General features: G+C 36.0%; 2 protein-coding genes across 3 annotated transcripts; both read left to right on the top strand.

The window, feature by feature from the left end:
• The first annotated feature begins 3,498 nt into the window (after positions 1 to 3,498).
• On the top strand, positions 3,499 to 7,650 carry ccdc112 (coiled-coil domain containing 112). 2 transcript variants are annotated; one of them, XM_066711291.1, is made up of 10 exons: positions 3,499 to 3,846; positions 4,105 to 4,238; positions 4,532 to 4,653; positions 4,985 to 5,074; positions 5,402 to 5,477; positions 5,716 to 6,106; positions 6,255 to 6,671; positions 7,067 to 7,162; positions 7,271 to 7,389; positions 7,478 to 7,650. In XM_066711291.1, the coding sequence occupies exons 1-10, from the start codon at positions 3,805 to 3,807 to the stop codon at positions 7,506 to 7,508; spliced, it is 1,518 nt and encodes a 505-aa protein (XP_066567388.1). In that variant the 5' UTR covers positions 3,499 to 3,804; the 3' UTR covers positions 7,509 to 7,650. The 2 variants fall into 2 exon arrangements, with proteins under 2 accessions (XP_066567388.1, XP_066567389.1); XM_066711292.1 differs by lacking the exon at positions 4,105 to 4,238 and having other exon boundaries at positions 3,808 to 3,846.
• Positions 7,651 to 8,783: 1,133 nt separating this feature from the next.
• pggt1b (protein geranylgeranyltransferase type I, beta subunit) lies at positions 8,784 to 20,621 on the top strand. Its single transcript, XM_066711290.1, has 9 exons — positions 8,784 to 8,946; positions 9,814 to 9,932; positions 10,799 to 10,866; positions 11,124 to 11,275; positions 12,174 to 12,306; positions 16,122 to 16,167; positions 17,244 to 17,428; positions 18,144 to 18,252; positions 19,417 to 20,621. The coding sequence occupies exons 1-9, from the start codon at positions 8,819 to 8,821 to the stop codon at positions 19,608 to 19,610; spliced, it is 1,134 nt and encodes a 377-aa protein (XP_066567387.1). The 5' UTR covers positions 8,784 to 8,818; the 3' UTR covers positions 19,611 to 20,621.
• The last annotated feature ends 492 nt before the right edge of the window (positions 20,622 to 21,113 follow it).

The following is a 21,113-nucleotide window of genomic DNA, read 5'->3' as shown; positions in this document are numbered from 1 at the left end:
TTGCTTCAACTTTTTAATCCCCATTCAGTTCAAACGAGTAGCATGAAGAAAAAGAACGAGTAGGCGTCTTGTTAATGGTCTATTTCTATCAAACAATCCCATTCAGCAGATGTTGCTGAGCAACAAAGACAAGTGTAGGACTTAGCTAAGGTTATCTTCCACTGACTCACCAGACCAGCAGGGTTCACTGCATCACAGGAAGGTAGAAAGGTATATATTTATATTCTATTCAGTTCAAAAAGAATGCAGAATTACACACAATTTTCATTCATTAAAGTAACACAGCTACATATCACATTGCACATATTTGCAGTTTTCCGGCCAATGGAAGTGTTAGGCACAATTAATGTTCCATCAAAATACATTAATTTTAGTGATTCAGACCTCTAGTACATTTTCGTAAAGTATCCAAAAATGTAAGACACAAATTGCCAATGAACCCATATAATGTGCTTTTTGTTACATTTTCTTTTCAGTAGGTTAATAACAATTCAGATTTAATGTTGATTCTTCCTGGTTCCATAATTGTGACCACTAATTTACATATCAGATAAATATAAATTCTAAATTGCTTGTTTTGGGTTTCCAGGTCGCTATCAAAATATAAAATGTGTTAATGTGTTTGTTTTTTTCTTTGCTGCAACCTACTTCACTGACCCAGTTGTTTTAAGTACCAATGAATCATGCATGTTAAATGTCCATGAATGGCAACTTTGTGTACAGCATGTTTATGTAAAACTGCTTTTTACTTATTAATATAGACTCAGGTACACAGGTTCTCCTCTAAGAGAAAGAATACAAGGACACATGATGAAATTCCTCTTCTTGATTAAGCTGACAAACAATATATTGTAAACTATAGTGCATTACACATTGTTTCCATGTTCATTTAGGACTCGAGGTTGTCCTCATAATTAATATATGACTACGCACTAATAGAGACACCTTCCCAAGGAAAAAGCAGCTTCTACTGGTTTTAGCCTACTTACAGTGCTGTTATTGTGTCAGATACGTCACCTGAAAATATATCATTAGACAGCCCATAGTGTTCGTCTCTGTGCAAAATCACTGCTTTTCATCTGACACAATGAATTACTGTTTGTTAATGTTTGGAATTTCTTTCTGAAAATGGATGGCATTATAGTCGCTATAAAGCTCTTTTATTCCAGATGTCATTCCCCATTAAAACATACAAGCCTTTAAAAGTTAAAGAACGTCTCTGACTTTGAGAAATTCAGAAAACCCTACTGAGGTTTTTCTTTTTGGAATGACCTAGTTATTTTCTATTCTATTATAATTTAAAAAATCCAAGACTGATCCTAATGGGAATTCATGTTATTTTCATTTCAAATCACATTTATAAGCTGTTCTGCTCTGGTTGGAAGGGCAATATTTATGTAGTATTTTTTGGTTTATTATTGGTTTATCAGAAGGGGATAGTTGTGATTGTACATGCCTTTTGATTTATAAAAGGTGATTAAACATTATTTAAACATAAAAATGATCAAACCTGAGCTGTCTTCAAATTTTAAATGAAAGAAAATAACGTATTTTTCAAACATTACATTATAATTAATGTTGCCTCCTTATGATCTTTAAGGTAATGCTTTAAGGCAATGATTATTATATCAATAGACATTAATACAGGGATAATAACCACTTCTGTCACTGAAGGAGTTGCAATACGTGGGAGTTATGCATTCCTTTCACTAGGAAAAGCCCAAACTTATTACCTAAGTTATTTTTGATTGACAAGCTGGTTTGAGGCAATATACAGGATCATTTACACATTTCAACAGACTATCCTGATTATAATCTGAAAAGCAAATGAATATATGGTATCTAAAGATTGAACTACCCCAAATGTATTAGATAATCCACATACAAAAATACCAATGTTTCAGGTCACATTCTGTTCAGAAATCAAGCAAGCAAGTGCCAGAAGTCAGGAGGCTTCACAGTGAGACATGACTAACCTTTCAGCAACTATACAGACTAACCACCCTTGTTTTTATGTATATTTATAAGGTTTCTAACACAATTAAAGAGTTGTTTTTAGTTGTTTGTGGAAGAAAAACAAAATTATAATTTGTCATTATTATTCTCCATTTTAAATTTAAAAAATATTAATATAGTTATGAATGCAGCTGAAGAGAACTGTTTTTGATAAGTAATGATTCAAAAATATATTCTTGAAAGCAATGATTCATTGCAGCATAATTATTTTTGAACTGTCAAATTATGCTTCATTTGCTATTCTTTTTGTACCATTATGTTCTTATGCTGTCCATATTTATTATAAAACATAAATAATGTCCTAAATTATTCTTATGTATTTGAGTGAGTGTTCAGATATGTCAACATGTGAATGAATTGCAAACCTTTCATTCAATCAATCAGATTCTGAAGACCAGAGACTCCTACTACTCATTTTGGCAAAATTATCAGACCAGACGCTGCACCAGGCCCACTCTGTCCTCATTTCTATTTTTAGTCCACCAGACAGCCAATCAAGGAGTGCAATTAGTTAGTGTGAGATGGTACTCTTTTAAAGAGGTGCTGAAACACAATAGTTCAATACCGTCTCTCTCCGGCATCACAGCAGCTACAAATTTAGCATAATGTGTGTTGTTGCTGTTGTTGTCTGAGAGGACTGCTGTCCAACTGTTGTTTGACAGACAAGGGCTGGAGCCTCAGTCTGCAGCTATAATCCCTTCTCATTCCTGATTGCTGAGGTACAGATGAAAATAGGAAACCGCTACTACTGTCAGCCTCTAAAATCCATGGGGACCCGTTGCTGTTTATGTTGTGAGGGTAAAGCCGACTTAACAACCACAGACAGAAAATGTCTTTCACTAGATATTGGATTGTGCACTGTTATTTGGAGATTTGGCTTCAGATGCAATTAGGATGGAAACACAAACTGTCCTCACAGTAACCAATTAAATTAAACTTGCTCCAGCACTCATTTACAAAGGGGCCTCTTCACCCATTTAACATGGGATGCTGCTTTAATACAGATTATATCCTGCAGAAAATTACTGAAATAAAACTGAGAAAACCTCTTAATCCCACCATTAATATCAATGAATGTCCCTTTAATGTAATGAATCACCATCTGATTATTAATATATGACACGTTTCCCTATACAGTAAGAAAAGTAATGTAACTCAATCTGCAACAACCAGCAGCATGTAAACACATTCTGTTGCTCAAGTGTAATACAACATTCTGATTCTGAGTTCAAGCAAACTAAACTGAGTGCAATCTGTTAATTACAATAAAACTACATTTATTTGTGTCTTACTTGAGTGTCAGGTAGTAAAAACTGATTTCATAGCACCACCTGCTGGTCCACAATAGTTACCCCACTTAAAAAAATGTTTTAGCTCGAACTCAATTCTGCATGTTGTTTATTAATCAGTCTTAATCCATACAATGTATTATTATTATTATTATTATTATTATTATTATTATTATTATTATTATTATTATATATCTGCATGTGCCAAAAAAACAATCTACTGTAAAGAACAATCTGCTGACCACTCTCCTGTCATTTCAGAGAGATATAAGTTGATCAGTTTGTCTTGCTATTTGCAGCTAAAAATAAATTAAGGGTTAAAGAAGAACTAATAGTAAATATGGAATGCTTGAAATCAAATCCCGATAACTTTGTGTTAACGGTATTTTAGGTTAATTGTGTATCTGTGGTTTCAATACAACTCCCCACACCTCTTGCTCTGGTTTTGTCCGCAGCAGGTTTGCCTGAAGACGAATAAAGTTTCACACTTCAATTACAAATGGCAGCCCTAGCAACGTTGTCTGCGGAGACTGTTGATCAGGTAAGAAACTTATATTGCTTATTGAATAACTTCACTATTAATGAAATCACTGTATGTTTTAACGGATTGCTGCAAAAGTTAATGAAACGAAACTGGAAAACCCGTCTGAGAAACAACATTCAGACACTAAAAATAAAGCATACAGCGCCATTCAAAACGGTTTAACATTTGCATATGACGAAGTATATCCTTGAAGGATCTCTGCCAAATCCAATGACGTTAATCTGGAGATAACCCTGCCATGTGCAATTTATTTAGTTTTTTCAGAATGATGAAGAGTTCCAAACATCTGGGCGTCCTGATCAGGAGTTCTATATCCACAGCTGGAAAGAGAAAGCAGCCCAGGCAAAGAAATGCCAATTCTTGCGTGAAGCAGAAAAACTTAAAAACCAGTGCGTATCCGTTCAGTGTGCAATATGTATATTATTATTTTCACAACCAGACTAACTCATTTCATCCATCTTCGTTTTACCAATGTGTGTATGGGAATGCTTGTGTTTCAATGTACTTGTATTTGGTTTCCAATACTGCAGAACATAATGATCTAGATCGCAGAGAGGGACTACTAAACAAGACAAAAAAGCTTTCTTCATCATTGAGATTGTATTAATTACACAGATTTAAGTTGCAAACGTATGAGGTTCTACATCATGAATGCAGTCTTGTGTTTAACTTTTTTTTTCAGGATTGCTAATCTCGAAAAAGACAAGAACATGCATCTTTATAACAAGAAGAACGATTTCAGAAAAGACTTCGGAAATCTGGAAGAGCTAGACCTTAAACTGGTGAATAACAAGAAACGTGAACGTAGGTTTAGTAAATATAGTGCTCTTTATGAAACTTTCACATGTCAAACATTATTTATTTATTTGTTATTTCTGTCTGTATTATAACAATTCATTTTAGTGACTATATTATTTATCTAATATTGATGCAGAACTGGATCAACCTCCTTAATTTGATTCCTAATCATGTTTGACCTTAGAATTGCTTTTAAATCATCTTTAATCTGTTTTTGCTTGTTTAATACATGGATTTATTGTATATCCCGAGAAAATCATTTCCAGCCCTGCTTTTGAACTGTAAACTGAGATGCTAGTCCTTCATGATTGTTCTCATGTGATTTCTTCACTAACAGAGATTAAACTGCAGCAGCAGCTTCTCAAAATCCACAACAGCGTGAACAGATTCCAAAGACAGCTGCAGGACGTGAAGCCCACACCAGAATGTATGTCAGTTGAATTAATTTTATAGTCCATTTGTACTTGATGGCATGCTTGCTCGTTTTTTGTATGTTTGCATTATTATGGACCACTGTGATGCATTTCATTCAAGTTCCGAGCTTTACCAATATATGCAGCCAGAAGCAAAACAAGCCTGACCTGCTTGACTTCAGAAGTTAAGATACATAAAGTGTATTGGGTTGTTGTTGGTGCTCCAGTAGAGGGCACTGAGAAATTATTTAAAAATAATTCTATATTGTTTTATGTAGACAACATGTATTTCTTTGTTGTGTGGCGGCAAATTTAATATTTACTTATTCATTTTAATTTAGATATTGAGAAACTAAAGGAAATAATGGAGGAAGTTGAAAATTCTATCAATGTCTTCAAAGAAGAACAGCGGCAAATGTAAGTCACGCAGTATTCAGAACTAGTGGGGTTGACGATGGCGAATCAGCTGGTATTTATTCAACACTAACTTAATCATCTATGAAATCACTCAAGTCATTATATTCACAACATGACAATAATAGTGGATATTTACCAGGACTTAAAAAAAGTTGTATTCTAAGTTTAGGCCGGTGATTATGCATAATGCTATTGTAATTGCAGAGCTGCACCTGGAAATTCATATTTTTCTTTCCAGTTACGATGAACTCTTGAAGGAAGAGAAGATTTGCTCTCAGGAAATCCTTGCTTTTGAAAAGAAGATTGTGACCTGGGCTTTAGCTGTGGCTACTGCTCCAAAGGCCTGTCCCAAAGCTGTGGCTAAGGTTCGACTTACCAAAACTCTGGAGGAGGATCTGCCTGTGGAGGTGGTGGAGTTTGAGAAGTTCCTGCAGCAGACAGGAGGGCGCCAGGGCGGCTGGGATGATTATGATCATCAGAACTTCTTAAAAATCTGGACAAAGCACAGTGGGAAGCCAGTGTACATGAAGGAAGCGCTCATGTATCTCCCAGGCAGAACTGAGGAAGAGACCAGACTCCATGAAAACTGGTATCAAGAGTTTCTGTTCCTTGAAGAAAGGAAAAAAGAGGTAGGGCTTGTGTTTTGGTCCCATGTATCTAAACGCAAGTGTAGGACTTTTATAATACCCCTTTAGTAAGCAGTTAGTGAAATTTCCATACTAAACATATCGGTCACTTCTGTTTAATGTTTTTATTTTATTTTTATACATCATCAAGGCAATACTCAAGTGGAAAGCTAAGAAGCAACTTGAAAAGGAAGAGCTACTTAAGCAGAAAGAGAAGTCTGCCGGCGAGCTGGAGAGGGAGCGCCTGGCCCGCGCAGAGGCTCGGAGACGCAAGGAAGAGCAGGAGAAGAGGGAGAAGGAGGCCCGGCTGGAGGCCTGGAAGAGAGAGAAGGAGCTGCAGATGGCCCAGGAGAAGGAGCAGCAGCTCAGGGAGGAGGTCTACAACAGGAGGAGGGCCAAGGAGGAGCAGAGGAGGCAACTGGAGGTCAAGCTGGCTGTGGAAGCATACACTCGGCAGAAGACGGAGCGGGAAGAGCTCCTCCAGCTTGAGAAGTTGATGAGGGAACAGGCGGAGCTGGAGGAGAAGAGGAGACAGGCTGCCAGGGAGATTGTGAAGTTTCAGAAGCGAGTAAGTGTTAATGATGCTCTTTGAATTTCCATAAAGAAAACCATATAAAGCCAACTCAACCAGCGGTCTTGTGTTGTTACTCAATCAATGTAGGGACTGGCAAATTAAATCCTGGTGTTAATACAGGTTTCATCAACCCCCTAACATGATAAGTGACTTTTCTTTCCAACTGGGAAAATAATTAGAGGGGGTTCAATTCATGCAAAACAGAATCCCCTGTTGTTCTGAATTACAGCGAAGGGGCTCACTTTATGGAATGCAAACCGCCACCAACTGAAACTAATGATTTGTTGGTCTGATTGTTTTAATTACTGTGTATCTGTTCACAGATGTAGTGTATTTTCATTTTGAACTATGAAAAAGGGAAATTTCCCACCAATGTGTTTCTTCCTCAGGATTTCTCCAAATTAGAGAGCAAGCTACAGGAAAAACAAGCAAAGGAACAGGAGGAAGCTGAGCGCGAGAAGCGGCTTGCCAAGCTGAAGGAGAAGGTGACAATTGGAAGATGGCATACCTTTCCATGGTTTTCAGTGTTTTTACAAACGTATCCCCACAGAGGTCAAGGGTTTGTACATCTCTGATGAATCCTGTATCTGCAGGTTGAAGTGCACATCAGCAGAGATCCTTCAAGGCTTTGGAATCCCACTAAAGGGTGGGAAGAGCGCACCAAAGAGATCGGCCCAACAGGAGGAGGACCCTTGTTAAATATGCCTCATAGGTACATTTGCTTACATAACCTCTATAACAATTGTCCAATCTACAAATATATGCTTTCTTGCTTAATTAAGTCATGATTTCTTTCACAGGGCTGTACCAAGCTGGAGACAAGGGTTATAACCAGCCTTATCTCAAGGCACAGCATACATCCAAGATCCCGTTATGTTATTTATTTTTACATACGTTTTTTGTAAATCATAGACCATGAACATTTTTTTTTACTGTATTGTTTTTCTCTAATAAAATATAATATGTGTGATTATTTTGTTGTTTATTATTACTTATTTACTTACTAGAGGTCAAGTTCAATGTCACAATAAGTAGTTATGTCCAATTGGAAAAAATAAAACCGCTGAAAGGTTGCACCAGTTTCCTTTGCACTTTTTGGTATTCACTATTCTATTTGATGTCCAACCCATATGTCAAATAGATCAATCCTACAAAGACAGCATAAAAGAAGGGGAGCAGGGGAGAGAGAGATCACAGCTCCTTTATTCTGTATATAATGTTACTCCTTGGACAGTGTGGTGTGAAAGACAAGGAGCAGAGACTATTCTTGTCGTACCCATATGATTCTGTTAAACATTCAGCCCACCTATCAATCAGCTAAATCCAACATATAAGATGCATGAACTTCCTCCCAGACCTTTGAATTGCTTACCGTGAGGAGTCCCTGCTTCAGAACCAATTGCCTCTTTTTTTTTACTTTTATGAGATCAAATTAGTTTATTTTGGTATGCTGAAAAGAAGGAAAGTTGATGTCTTGAAATTGATTACTCACCTGGAAATACCAAACTTAAAGCTATAAGATCAGCTCTGAAAATAAGAAACATGTAATTAAAAATATTACAATGATTTAATTGTATCTGTTATGTTTATTCTTGTGCCAGTGTTTTTCAGATGTTTACTAATCACTGTACAGTACTTGAAACTACCAGGAAGAATCACAGCTAATTTTACTCAATGTGAACAATCACACTATATAATATTTATCATAAACACATAATTTGGCACTTAAATGTTGGTAGTAATTAATAAATACATTTTTCCATAACATATTAGTAGTATTTGGTATAATAATCCATATAGCTTTTATATATATATATATATATATATATATATATATATATATATCAAACTTCAATTTCAAAACTTTTCAGGAAATAAAAAATGAAAATTAACCAGTGCACATGTGGACAATAGGCTTTTCAAAACCCACCATCTCTCTATCAATATGCAAAGGTAACCCATAGATTGTAGAACTTCGTTTTCAGTTCATGCAACAAGATGGTATAAATGTATGTTTTATATAGTTTTTATTTAACTTCACACAGCCCCCTGCAGCAGGTCCTCAGTGTATCTGCGGGGGGTGGGCAGCTGGCATTTATTTACGCGGAAGTGACGTTCACGGAAGTGTTAGAGGCACAAAGATGGCGGAAGACGAGAATCCGCTGGAAGAATTTGAGCAAATCGACTTTCTCAAAGACCGGCATGTTAAATTTTTTCAGAGATGCTTACAGGTCTTACCGGAGAGATACTCCTCACTGGAAACCAGCAGGTAAATCCTACAAATAAATACGTATATATATATATATATATATATATATATATATATATATTCATTACTCCATCACAAACTCATCGATTGTGTATCATGTACGGCTCTCATTCAAGCTTCCTGCTGCATGTAGCCTAGTATGCCCGTTCCTGCCCCCCCCCCTTCAGATTTATGATTATTTTAATAATTGCAAAAATAATACGAAAGACTAAATAGTCAAATATGTGTGTTTGTATATCTTTACATGTGATGATCATTACGGGAAGTTGATTCAGTCCCTTACGAAGATGTTTGTGATACAGTTATAACACTGCCAACATTGTGCTATGCTGTCATATGCCTGGCAGCTTTATTGATTTAAAAAACAAACTCTAGAAACGATACGAAAATAGATATAGCTGCTTTAGCATATTATACGACTAGAAAAAGTGATATAACGTGTTAATTCGTTAAATCAATCATGTATTCGAATGAAATGTCAATTTTTGTGAAGAAAACTTGTCATTTCTGTTGGCTTCCTCTCGCTTAAATTATACTGCAACCCAGTTAGTTATCATGTTAAAATTTGCAATTAAAAAGCCTTGTAGAGATGTAATCTGTAGTAGGATATGTTTATACGGGCAAAGAAAAGTAAACAAACAAAAAATATACTGGATTATTTATTTATTTTATTTTATCACATACTTGCAATTAGCCTTGCATGCCCCCATATGTTTAAACCGCTATTCGACTGCTAATTGAGCCGTATTGTAAATGCATATATACGATTTGTAAGGTAGAAAATACAGCTAGTACTTTGTAACATGTAAAAGGGTTTGCATTTTCAATTTAAAGCTGCTGTAATATTCCTAAATTGTTTTTGTGCAGGTTGACTATTGTGTTTTTTGCACTTTCTGGCCTGGATGTACTCGATTCCTTGGATGTTGTGGATAAGGCTAGCTTAATAGAATGGGTCTATTCATTACAAGTCCTTCCCACTGAAGACAGTGAGTTTTACTTTTATTACATTTTTTCATAAGTGCCTTTTAAAACCTCACTATTATCAGTTGTTGTCTTCCCGTTGGGAGGTTTGTATTGTGGTATCATAAAGCACTGGAAATGGAGATGATTGCACTTTCTTTAAGATCTAGTGGCTTTTAATGATGCGAAGACCATCAATTACCGCAGCGACTAGTCGTATACTCAAAATCATCTTCAGTAGGCCATTACTTTTTATGCAATTTACACTTTTTCATTATTAATGAAGTGGTCCCAGGCTGTCATTCCTGTGGAGGGAGTGAAAGTTTAATGAGGAACGTTCAGGGGTGAATCATGAGATCAATATCCATGAAACATTGAACAATTTTGTTTCATTGCCCTTTGACTTTGTGTTGTGAAAAAAAGCATACCATTTTCTTTCCAAATACACACAATTCACTGATTTCATTAACAAACTCCTTGTAAAATGAATATACATACTCCGAATGTGTCAAAACACTGGAAAAATGTATGTAGCCTACATCTTCTACAAATTCTAACCACTTGATGGCAGCATAGACCTTTATAGTTCTGTTTCTTGACAGGAGCGTTTCAGAAATTTGTGATTTGAGGAATGGTGAATTGTGTGTTTGCGTGCATGCCACAGACACTGTTTTGTTTTATTTGCATTACACAACACATTAATTGTGAACTACACACTTATAATCTTCTTATCGTTAGATCAATATCTGGTCTTGAACTGTCCTTTGCTAAAGTATCAACAAGTGTTTATTGCAGGTTTATTGTCAGGGTACTAATGGCTGTAATTTTTCTCTTACATTTTAAGAGATACAATTCACTAAGGGTGTTAACATTCTTGTCTGTCTGATTTCAGAATCAAATCTGGGACGTTGTGGATTTCGAGGGTCTTCACATCTGGGGGTTCCGTACAATCCATCCAAGGTTAGAAATTAAAATATTGTCAGCCTGCATGAAGCCTTTCCCTTTTGTTGAATGTAACATTTTGCAGCAATGCTTGGTCACACAGGGAAATAGCCCTAGATATCTCCCCATAGTTGAAACTCATGGAAAGTGAAAGTTTTGGAATGGATATGAAAGCATTTCTAATGCCGTAATTTGCTGGAACAACAAACGTAAGACAGAAGACCTTATACAAATATATGTTGTGTTAAATTGTGTAAATTGTGTCTCTGTCACAGGGCCCTGGCACAGATCATCCATTTGACAGTGGCCATGTTGCGATGACCTACACAGGACTTGCCTGCCTGATCATCCTGGGAGATGATCTGAGCAGAGTGAATAAGGAGGCCTGTCTGGTGGGCCTGAAAGCGTTGCAGTTGAAGGATGGCAGGTAGGGAGCCTCAGCCTCTGATAATACACAGTAATCGGTTACAAATATAAGCTTGTCCAGGTCTTGTTCTCCTTTTTGTAGATACTTGGTATGTGATACAATAGTTAGTCTATACATCCATTTTATAGTCAGAAATTCAAGGTTCAAAGAGATATTTTCTGAATGTTAGTAACAACTATTAACAAAATAGCTGAAGCTAAAATACAGATTAAATATGGATTATCAATTGAAAGGCACAAAGAGAACATCTTGTGAATATTTGTTGTCTGTGATGGTTCCATCGGCAGAAGCAACAGCAGACTTTGCTGTGTAGTTTTTATTGTTCTGTTTACTAAAATCTCTGTTTTATCTGTAAGTACATTCAGACAAGTGCCTGGTCTCACCCACATTCTCTTAAATACTCATTGTATATTTGTCAGTGATTGAATTCATATAATTGCAACAGTTTGAGAGTAGAAGTTGTATGCAGTACGTGGCAGGTGTTTTTATTTTTTTATTTTTTATATAAGCCGGTCTGGACTTAATTTATCCTCTGCCTCCTCCATAATTCTATTTCTACATCTGTGAACTAAGTACATCTAAATTGATTGTCCCAGGATTAATGAATTTACAGCTGCGAATTCATATCCGGTTATCTTTGAGGACTGCCCTGATGATGACTAAATCACATCCTTACAAACTGCTGATGCGTATATTTTTCACTTATTTTCAGATCCAACATGGCTGCTAAATGACATGCATTTTTGTATACATAGGTTCTGGACAACAATGTACATGCTGGAGGCAGTAGATTTTCACAATATATTCCTAATGTATTAGAATCATAGATTAAGTAGATTTGTAGAGCGTTAAAGTATCGTGTTTGGAGCTTTGTTTTATGCACTGCTTTTCTTTTCAGCTTCTATGCTGTTCCTGAAGGAAGTGAAAATGACATGAGGTTTGTGTACTGCGCTGCTTGTATTTGCTACATGCTTAATGACTGGTCTGGCATGGACATCAAGAAAGCCATAGATTACATCAGAAGAAGTATGGTAAGTTGGAGGAATCCATTTCACTTTGGCAGAGTCTGCAGGTAATACTTTTACTGCAGGCTGCCATCAAATGGCCGTAGTACAGCTAGTGAATCCCGGAGCATATGAATAGATACATTTTATTCAGAGCATTGAACACTGCTCTCATATTGGATAATAAGTTCTAATCACTCGGCAACTCACAATAGCCAGGCAACATTTCTAGACTCACAATAGTAATAAGAGAATACAGGTAACCTAAGAGCAGGTGATATTCTAGACTAGGAAAATGCAATTACCTCTAGCAGGCCTTACTCTTTTTTTCTTTTATTTCACTTCTGCTTTTCCACAGTGTCTGGTTTAAATGACAGGCTAATCACATGCTGTTTGTGTTACATTGTATCTGAGATGTATCATTCCAAAACAGGAAGTACTACTTTTGAGCAGATTTGGAGGGTGAGGTGGGTATTCGAAGGCTTAGATGCTAGACAGGGAAGGAGAGAAAAAAGGCAAACTGGAGTGAAGAAGTTTATATATAAACTGCTCATTCAGTCACACTTGAAAATTATGTAATAGAAATATTCTTCATCCGTCAAAGGGTGTAAGACCCTATGTTCCAGCTGGATTATTGTTTGACTATTAATTATTAATTATACTATTAATGTATATGTTGTACTTGTTCAATAGTTTGAATGGAGTTTTCCAAGTGCAGAACAATTTCTCTCGGCTTTTGGATTGTAATTGTTCGGGGGAAGCATGCCCCTGAACCCACCACCAAGTTTTCATCATTCTCGCTGGCTGTGCCTATTATGATTTAATAAATGGCTGAATATTTTAATTTTAATTTTAATTCATTGACTGTTGTATTTAAATGTGAGAAACATAACCACAATATAAGCAACATGGTCAAGAGCAAAATCAGTATTTTAATAGCATGTTATGTGTCACAGTGCTTATCTGCTATATCACTGCAGGAATAAGCTAAGTATATTCAAATATTTTTTAAATATCATGTGATCATTTTATTGTTGGGACCAGAATGTCCCCTCCTTAAGCTTTCATTTTAATGTGTTATACATCCAGAAATGATTTTAAGTTATTTTGTATGTAGTGTTCGATTCTCCATTATTAACCTGTGTGTTAATGAAAACTGAAAAGTACTGTATTCTAGGAATTCTGAGCTTGTCCAGTGTGGTTACAGGGTGCCCACGGTCATGGAAAAACCTGGAAAGTCAGGGAAAAGAACATTGACCTGGAAAGTCATGGAAAAGTCAGGGAAAATGGTCAAAAATGTTTTGAACCTGGAAAAGACAGAGGGAAAAAATTACATATTTCCAAAAACAAATCGAGTAAAATAATGTGTCTAGCTAACGTTGCCTCATTCAGGTGGGCTACACTAAAGTGGAAGTGGATTTTGCCACTGATTGCGTAGTGTTTGTAACCTTATGTTTAGCTTTATTTTCTTTTAAAAATCTTTTAAAACACTTGGTGAAACTCTTTGATTGTTTTTTGTTTATTAAACTTTGCACACAAAATGCTACAGGACTGAAGTTCCTTCCTTTATTAGTTAAAAGGACATGGCTCAAATGTATGTAGAATGTCTAAGATAAACCAACATTGACTAACCAACTAATGATTGCATCAGTTCATACTTGTATTGTTTCTACTGTCCATAAAAGTGAGATTGGTTGTGGACTTTAAGGGTGGTAGACTTAAACCAGTTATTTTGGTTCCTCACCTTATCAGGACAGGGCTCAACATTAAGAGTTCCCCGGTTACCCTCACCCACCAGATTTGATGTTGGGTTTAGATCGGATGTTGGGGGCTATATTTAGTGAAAACTGTATGAATTCTAGGAAATTAAAGCATTAAATATGTGTCATCAATTAGTTTAATTCTTGGAGATTAATTATTTTCTACAAAATATTGCAGGAGTGCTTCCATAGTTGCATCTAACTATAAAATCAATTTAATAAATCTGAGATAATGAGGGTTGAAATCCACTTTTCTGTGTTCATTTGACATGGAATGACTCACTTACTGTACTTTTGAAGTAGTTAGGTAGGGTGGAGAGATTTAGTATTGGCATCAGTTCAGTAACATGCACCTTACATAGTACTATTTACTGAGACCTTTAGTAATGGCAGCAGTTAATCTGCATACAAATATGATGATTATGCACACTGACTGTTATTATGCACATTGTTAATGTTATTTTTAAGCATTGACTGAGTATGTCAAATGGGAAAATATCTTGCGATATAGAAAATGTAAAGTTCAAACTAAATGTTTTTTTCAAGGTAAATAATGGAAATTATCCTGGTAAATCATGGAAAATGGAACCCTGAATTGAGTGGAAAGCCTGGGTTAGTAATTTGACTATTCCCAAAGTAATAATCTCTTGGTTATTCTGAGAGATCTATAAATAGTCTGGACAAACATTAGGGAACAGAAGGCCCCATAGGGTGATAATCCTCTTACTGATTCATTTTTGGTCCCATCTTGACCCTAAGCTGGTTTTGCTATTTATTGTCAATCTGAAATGTTTACATATTCACCAGTTGCATCTGAAAGATGGTAATATAAGAGGAGCCCATCTTCCATGTTTTAATGTGGATAAATTAAGTACCTAGTTTATTTTCCCTTTATTTACTTAATGGATAGATTATTTGTTGATGACTTGAAACTAACATTTGAAGATGTGTTCTTTATATAAATCGAGTCATTTAAAATGGAATTAGAAAATAACACAGTGGATCATCTTGGTAATTAGAGTGTTCCAAATTTATGAAGCAAGAACATTTTTTAGCAGTCTTTGATAGTGGAGGTATTAAGAGTGGTAATTTAGTGTGGCTTAGTGGCAAATGGCACTGTGACAAGATCTCCCATCTGGGTTTTATGTGAGATCTAGGATTCACAGCTGTTCCTGTAGAGCATTTCTAGACAAAGATTATCGGCTAAAACAAAAATGTCTCTTTCAGGACCAGAGCTCAACCTTTACATTATTTAACATCGTTAGAATAATACAAAGCAATAGAAGCAACCTGTAGTAATCAAGGTTCTGTAATATTGGATTTTATTAATTGTGTGATAAATGGTACCAGTCAAATTCTTCGTAAGTTTTTATAATATGCAGTTTCCAATATTTCCTTTATCATAGAAGATTAATTTTATTGGTTTATTTATAAAATTTCCCCTTTAGGTTAATATTTTATTCATACTCTGTAAAAGTCAGAAATAAATGCTGTAATTTAGAATGGAGGCATTGTTGGATTCCAAATATTCATAAAATAGTGATAGAGATGCCAGTTTCCTAGCAAACTATCTCTGCACTTGTGTGGCCCTTGAGAAGTGTTTCTGTAGCAGTGACTGAAGTAATGGTTCCACAGTAAAAACATTTTTTTGTTTTTGCATGCTTAATTGCACTAACAATATAATATTTGGAAAGTATTAAGTAACTTCTCAGTTAACACTAATGAAAATGGAGAATAGAAACAATAATGTATCCCAGGCAGGGTTGGGGTCAATTCCAGGTTTTCCATTCCAATTCTAATTGTAATTTCTTCCTCAATTAAATTCCAATTCCAGTTGAGCCAATTATGTCAGTGGCAAAAATAATTGGAATTGGAATTTGCAGTGGGTCTGAAAAAGGGAATTGGAAACGATCCTAACCCTGATCACATGACAAATAGTAACTGGCATATCCTTATATTTGTTCTACTTTTGTGACAATAGGGGTACAATTTGAAGCAGACAATGCTCATACCAGCTATGCTGATTTTCTAATTCTGTTATACCCACAATATTCTAATGTGTTGCTTTTCCTTTATATATAGTCATATGATAATGGTGTTGCCCAGGGAGCTGGACTGGAATCGCATGGTAAGTACAGCTGCATAATTTGGTGTTTTATTCCTTCATTAAATATTCATATATTATTAATAGACAATACATATGTATTTGGGCAAGGCATTTATATATGTATGTTTGTAGATAAAAAAAAAATTGTTGACCGTTCATGCTAGCTTCTAAGATTTGAAGACAGACTAGATTATACCCCAGTAGATGAGTAAATCATAGCTCTAGTACATCTGTCTGGACATGTGTCTTCTGGGGATTTTCTTCTCAGAAGTAATTAGTTGCATGTTGTTTTTTTAAGGAGGGTAAGCTTTTTATAAGGGACCCATGATTGGGCTTCTCATCCCAATAAAATGGACAACAGTGAGTTTTGAGTTTATTTGGTAATTATGGAAGGTTTTATACCTGGAGAAAAACACAAAATTATGCTCCAAAGTGGCCTAGAAGCAGCGATGTATATGTGTCTTCAGTAACACTTCAGCAGGGTGTAATTTTTCTATTTGTTAATAATTAAAAGCTGAGCCCCATAATACAATAAAGCAGGCCAATACTACTATAAGGAAATAGATTTTAAAGAAATACTCCTCAGCTGACCTTTAAACCGAAAATATTGTTTACAGTCAGTTAATGCAAATGTTTTTACTCTTTTGTTTTGGAACCCATGCAGATGTTTTTTCACTAGACATTACAGCGCTAGATTTTGCATAGTTATATGCTAAGGAAGGTTATTCTGATTATTCCATGGACAAGGGCATAACTGATTATCTCTAAAACAAAAAGGATAGCACACAACGCACGCACACAACAAAATGTAATTAATATAAAAACAGACGTACACTGTGGTTTACGGAATGCTAAAAGTGTCGTAATCGCAATGACCGCTTTATTACTGTAAGGTGGGAGTCGCGTCTGTGTTGCTTAATCAGTCATGATGGGAAGAAAAATTAATCATTTGAATAATATATTGTTTTATTACTTTTGTGTAACCTGTGACAGATGCGTGTGCAGTAATGCAGTGAAGTGGTTGATTGGAGAAGCCGGATACTTGCAGAGACACGCATTATAATTAAAACTAACAATAGTGTCATTGATTTGTTCAGGTGGATCTACATTCTGTGCCATCGCCACCCTCTGTCTCATGGGTAAACTAGAGGAGATCTTCACCGAAAAAGAGCTGAACAGGATAAGGAGATGGTGCATCATGAGACAGCAAAATGGTTTTCATGGACGACCTAATAAACCTGTAGATACATGTTACTCCTTCTGGGTTGGAGCTACCCTTGAGGTAAAATATATTAAGGTGGTTCATTTTAATGTAAAAGTTTATTGGCAACTGTCAGTAGCTCTTGTCAGTCCAGTACTTTAATAGCCTATTACACAATGGTTGTTGTAGTGAAAAAATGAAACTTTATTTAGAAAACAAGAACACAAACATTTGTTATCTCTTTATCGATTGCATAATTTTGTCTACAATGCTTCCCTTCATAATAAATCACTATCTAAAGGTTAATAATTAAGGGACTCTTTACTTAGTGATCCTAGATTAATTAGTCTGAACCTTATATGAAGCACATTGTCACAATGTTGAGATTCACAATTGAAATCAAACCACTCAGCAAACTGGTTGGGGTCATGATCACAATAGTTCCTTGTGGCTGTAAATGTATTTCAATATTTCCCCTCGTGTAATTGTATGTTTTGATAAGACACAATGAGAGTGGAATTATTTTATAAGTGTTTATTTTGTTTTGGAGATTCCTGTGAAAAAAATAAAGAAAACACTTAGTCATACCAGCAGTTAAAGGATAGATTCAGCCACACAATTAACTATTGTCATGTCTCCTACACCCCTACTAAGTAATGATGGTCTGCCTAGTATTGTAATCAACTAGGATGCTGCTAACATCCAACACAGTGAAATGTATTGCCTGTTTCAGGTTTTCATGACCACTGATTCTGTGATTTATATACTTGGTAAATCCCAACTCTCTCTCTCTTAGCTCCTAGAGGTTTTCCAGTATACAAACTTTGAAAAGAACCGCAACTACATCTTGTCAACTCAGGATCGTCTAGTTGGGGGTTTTGCTAAATGGCCCGACAGCCACCCAGGTAAGATTACATGGTGTGCACATTATGGTGAATAGTGTAATTTTGTGTATGGTTGTGTCTGTCAACTATAACCATAAAGTAAATCCGACTTTAAAAGAGACGACGTATCTTTTATTCACGGGGTTCATTGTTTGAGATGGGCTAAGGACATTTGAGAGGAACTGGTTCACGTTACATGAACTGGAGCCCAGGCATTGGGAACTTAAAACAAAAAACAAAGAAATAAACTGGTCTTACCAAATGGTACTAATCTGCAGTCTTGAGCATTCATTAATTTTCAGGAGTTTTCTCGAAACATCCCCTGAATTATTCAATTAGATCAGCAGATTCAATTAAATAATTAAAGACCCAGATGGATGGTCTTTTCCAGCCGTGCCCGTCTCGACCCTTTTGTCATTATGTTAAGAGTTCTAGGTTGTATTCATTAAAAACCCCGCTGATACTAATAAGAGGAATAACAAGACCTTTCTGACCTCTCGTCTGAGAAGTATTGATTTTATGTTAATTGTTATAACTATATTTTGTACATTGTTGAGCACTGTACTGCCCATGTGTCTACTACACTTTCAATGGCTCCCCCATAGAATTTTGAAAGAGATGGTAGTGCATAGCCTTTTTTTTCTTTTCAGCAAAGATCAACTCAAAACACCAGAATCGTGATAAGTGTTACAGGCATTTTCTCGGTTATTTATTATAAGGCAAGCTCTAATTGTATTTCAACTTGTAGACTAAATAAAGTTCTTAAAAGCGAATACCTTATCGTTGTGCAAATGTTTGATATCTGTCATTGGTTATGATTTCAAAACCAAGTACATGTTACTCGCAATGTAATATTGTGGTCATGTGGTCCTGGGAGTCATTTTATTAGGTATGTGATTCAGAAAAAGTGCTCATTTTAAATTATAAATGATATGATCACGTAGGGAAAAAATGTATTTTATTATATGAAGTATGTTATGGGTTTGAAACTAAAAGAAGGGCATAATTCTCAGTGAAATGCCATCCATGGTAAAAGAATAATAAATAAATCAGTGGAGTGTGTACATTTAACCACACAGTAAACCCCAATGTGCATTTCTTAGCTGACCTAGTTTTTCATGTCTGTTGGTTCCTGCCTGCTGAAGTCTGACCTGCCCTTCAGTGTTTTCCACTTGTCTATTTCAGATGCGCTGCATGCCTACTTCGGGATCTGTGGTCTGTCTCTGATAGGTGAATCCAACCTTCGCAAAGTGCATCCCGCTCTGAATGTGAGCGTCCGGGCTTTCGAGTATCTGCAGCACCTGCATCAGACATGGAGAGAACAGAGCAGCAGTAGCAGCAGCAGCCCCTGTGCGGAGTCTCTGCCTGTCTGCACATGACAGCCCTTTCACAAACTACTCCATACTCGCATAGAAAACGAGCAAGAATTTAAAAAGCCATGTGCCGTTCACCAGTGCTGGATTCTCATGTACCAAATCGACTACTGTGAATAACGTTAGCAGTATCTGGAGTGTTAGTGGGTAGCATGTCAAAGGGTTTCTTGTGACTGAACGTCAGGGAGGGATAAATAAGTAATCGAGTCGGTCTTCAATTATTGAGGGCAAATTGAATGAATGGGATTTCATTGACTTGGCAAATGAGCAGTTTTTGTTTTTTAAGGTTTCTCGGGAGGCTTATTCTTTAAATTTTTTAATTTATCAAATTCTGATCCATAAATGAATGCTAATCGGGGTTTCTGGCACCTCGAATCTCAGTAATGCTGACCGTTTTATTTGAGTCAATTTTCAGACTTTCTGCCTTCATTCATTTTTTTTTTCTTTTGTTACAAATGTTGCTGTTAAAAAATGTTTTGCTTGACCATTTTACCTTCTTCACAATGGGCAAGAGAGGAGAAAACCTGATGGTGTTATTCCTCTCTAAAGTATTAACCTTTTAAAGTTTGTCAGTATTGTTTATAGAGGAAACTGCTGTTGCCACAAGGCTCTTGAATTGGTATCGGACCAGCCACCACTTGCCCTGGTAGCATACACTCCTTCACAGAGACTTTCTTTAGATGTAGCTGCACCTATAGTAGTTCTTATGTTATCACAGCCCTTCTAAAATACAAATATAAAAGCTAGTTTTCTGACCAGCCATACTGCACTGTGTGCCTCGGACAGCAGAATCTAAGTGCATGCTACCCAAAGTACACCGCCAAGATTAGTCTGTATTGCTGATGTTTCATGAGACACATGAATGTTTGCTCTAACTAGTGGTATGTATAACAAGCACTGTTTGACTGAATGACACCTACTCAATGTCAATACTTCAATGTAAAGTACTTTATACTAATTTTCTAAATGAGTTTTTCAATATTCTGTTTATAGAATAAAAACTCTAGCTGTAAACAACATGGTTTATTGTTAATTTATGGCATGCAGTGTGCATATGAATGTTGATTTTTGCTCAGATTAATGTGTGTGTGTGTGTATATATATATATATATATATATATATATATATATATATATATATAATTATTCATAATTATTCATGCTATAAATATAAAAGGGTATTACTTTACTGATATAACTTTAAGTAATAAAAGTTAATTGGGACTTCAACTCCCAACATAATGGTGACAACTGACTCACCTAATTGCTGAATAATTAGGCAATATAACTCTGCATGATAACATGCCAGTGCAGGAAAAGCAACCTGTAGGAGAACTGCCCCCTGTACACAGTTCCCATCTGCCGGTTTGATGTAAACGCTAGAGCCATCCAGAGATCCTAGCCCTAATCCCGGGTTGTTAGATCCCTGCACATCATAAACATGGTATTTGCAATTGGATTCAAATAGCAAAACGGGCTGCCGTGCTTATAATGACGCATTTTTCGCTAC

Source organism: Amia ocellicauda, chromosome 8 (assembly GCF_036373705.1).
Source record: "Amia ocellicauda isolate fAmiCal2 chromosome 8, fAmiCal2.hap1, whole genome shotgun sequence".
NCBI classification, from domain to species: Eukaryota; Metazoa; Chordata; class Actinopteri; order Amiiformes; family Amiidae; genus Amia; species Amia ocellicauda.
The sequence above is the reverse complement of the archived record's forward strand: the minus strand, read 5'-3'. Positions and strand labels throughout refer to the sequence as shown.

Excerpts from the sequence above, each read along its gene's own strand:
- ccdc112 (XM_066711291.1), top strand. The coding sequence starts at position 3,805 with ATGGCAGCCCTAGCAACGTTGTCTGCGGAGACTGTTGATCAG. Across the intron at positions 4,654-4,984 it reads GAATAACAAGAAACGTGAAC|AGATTAAACTGCAGCAGCAG; the intron begins GTAGGTTTAGTA and ends CTTCACTAACAG. Across the intron at positions 7,390-7,477 it reads TTGTTAAATATGCCTCATAG|GGCTGTACCAAGCTGGAGAC; the intron begins GTACATTTGCTT and ends TTTCTTTCACAG.
- pggt1b (XM_066711290.1), top strand. The coding sequence starts at position 8,819 with ATGGCGGAAGACGAGAATCCGCTGGAAGAATTTGAGCAAATCGACTTT. Across the intron at positions 9,933-10,798 it reads AGTCCTTCCCACTGAAGACA|AATCAAATCTGGGACGTTGT; the intron begins GTGAGTTTTACT and ends GTCTGATTTCAG. Across the intron at positions 12,307-16,121 it reads ATTACATCAGAAGAAGTATG|TCATATGATAATGGTGTTGC; the intron begins GTAAGTTGGAGG and ends CTTTATATATAG.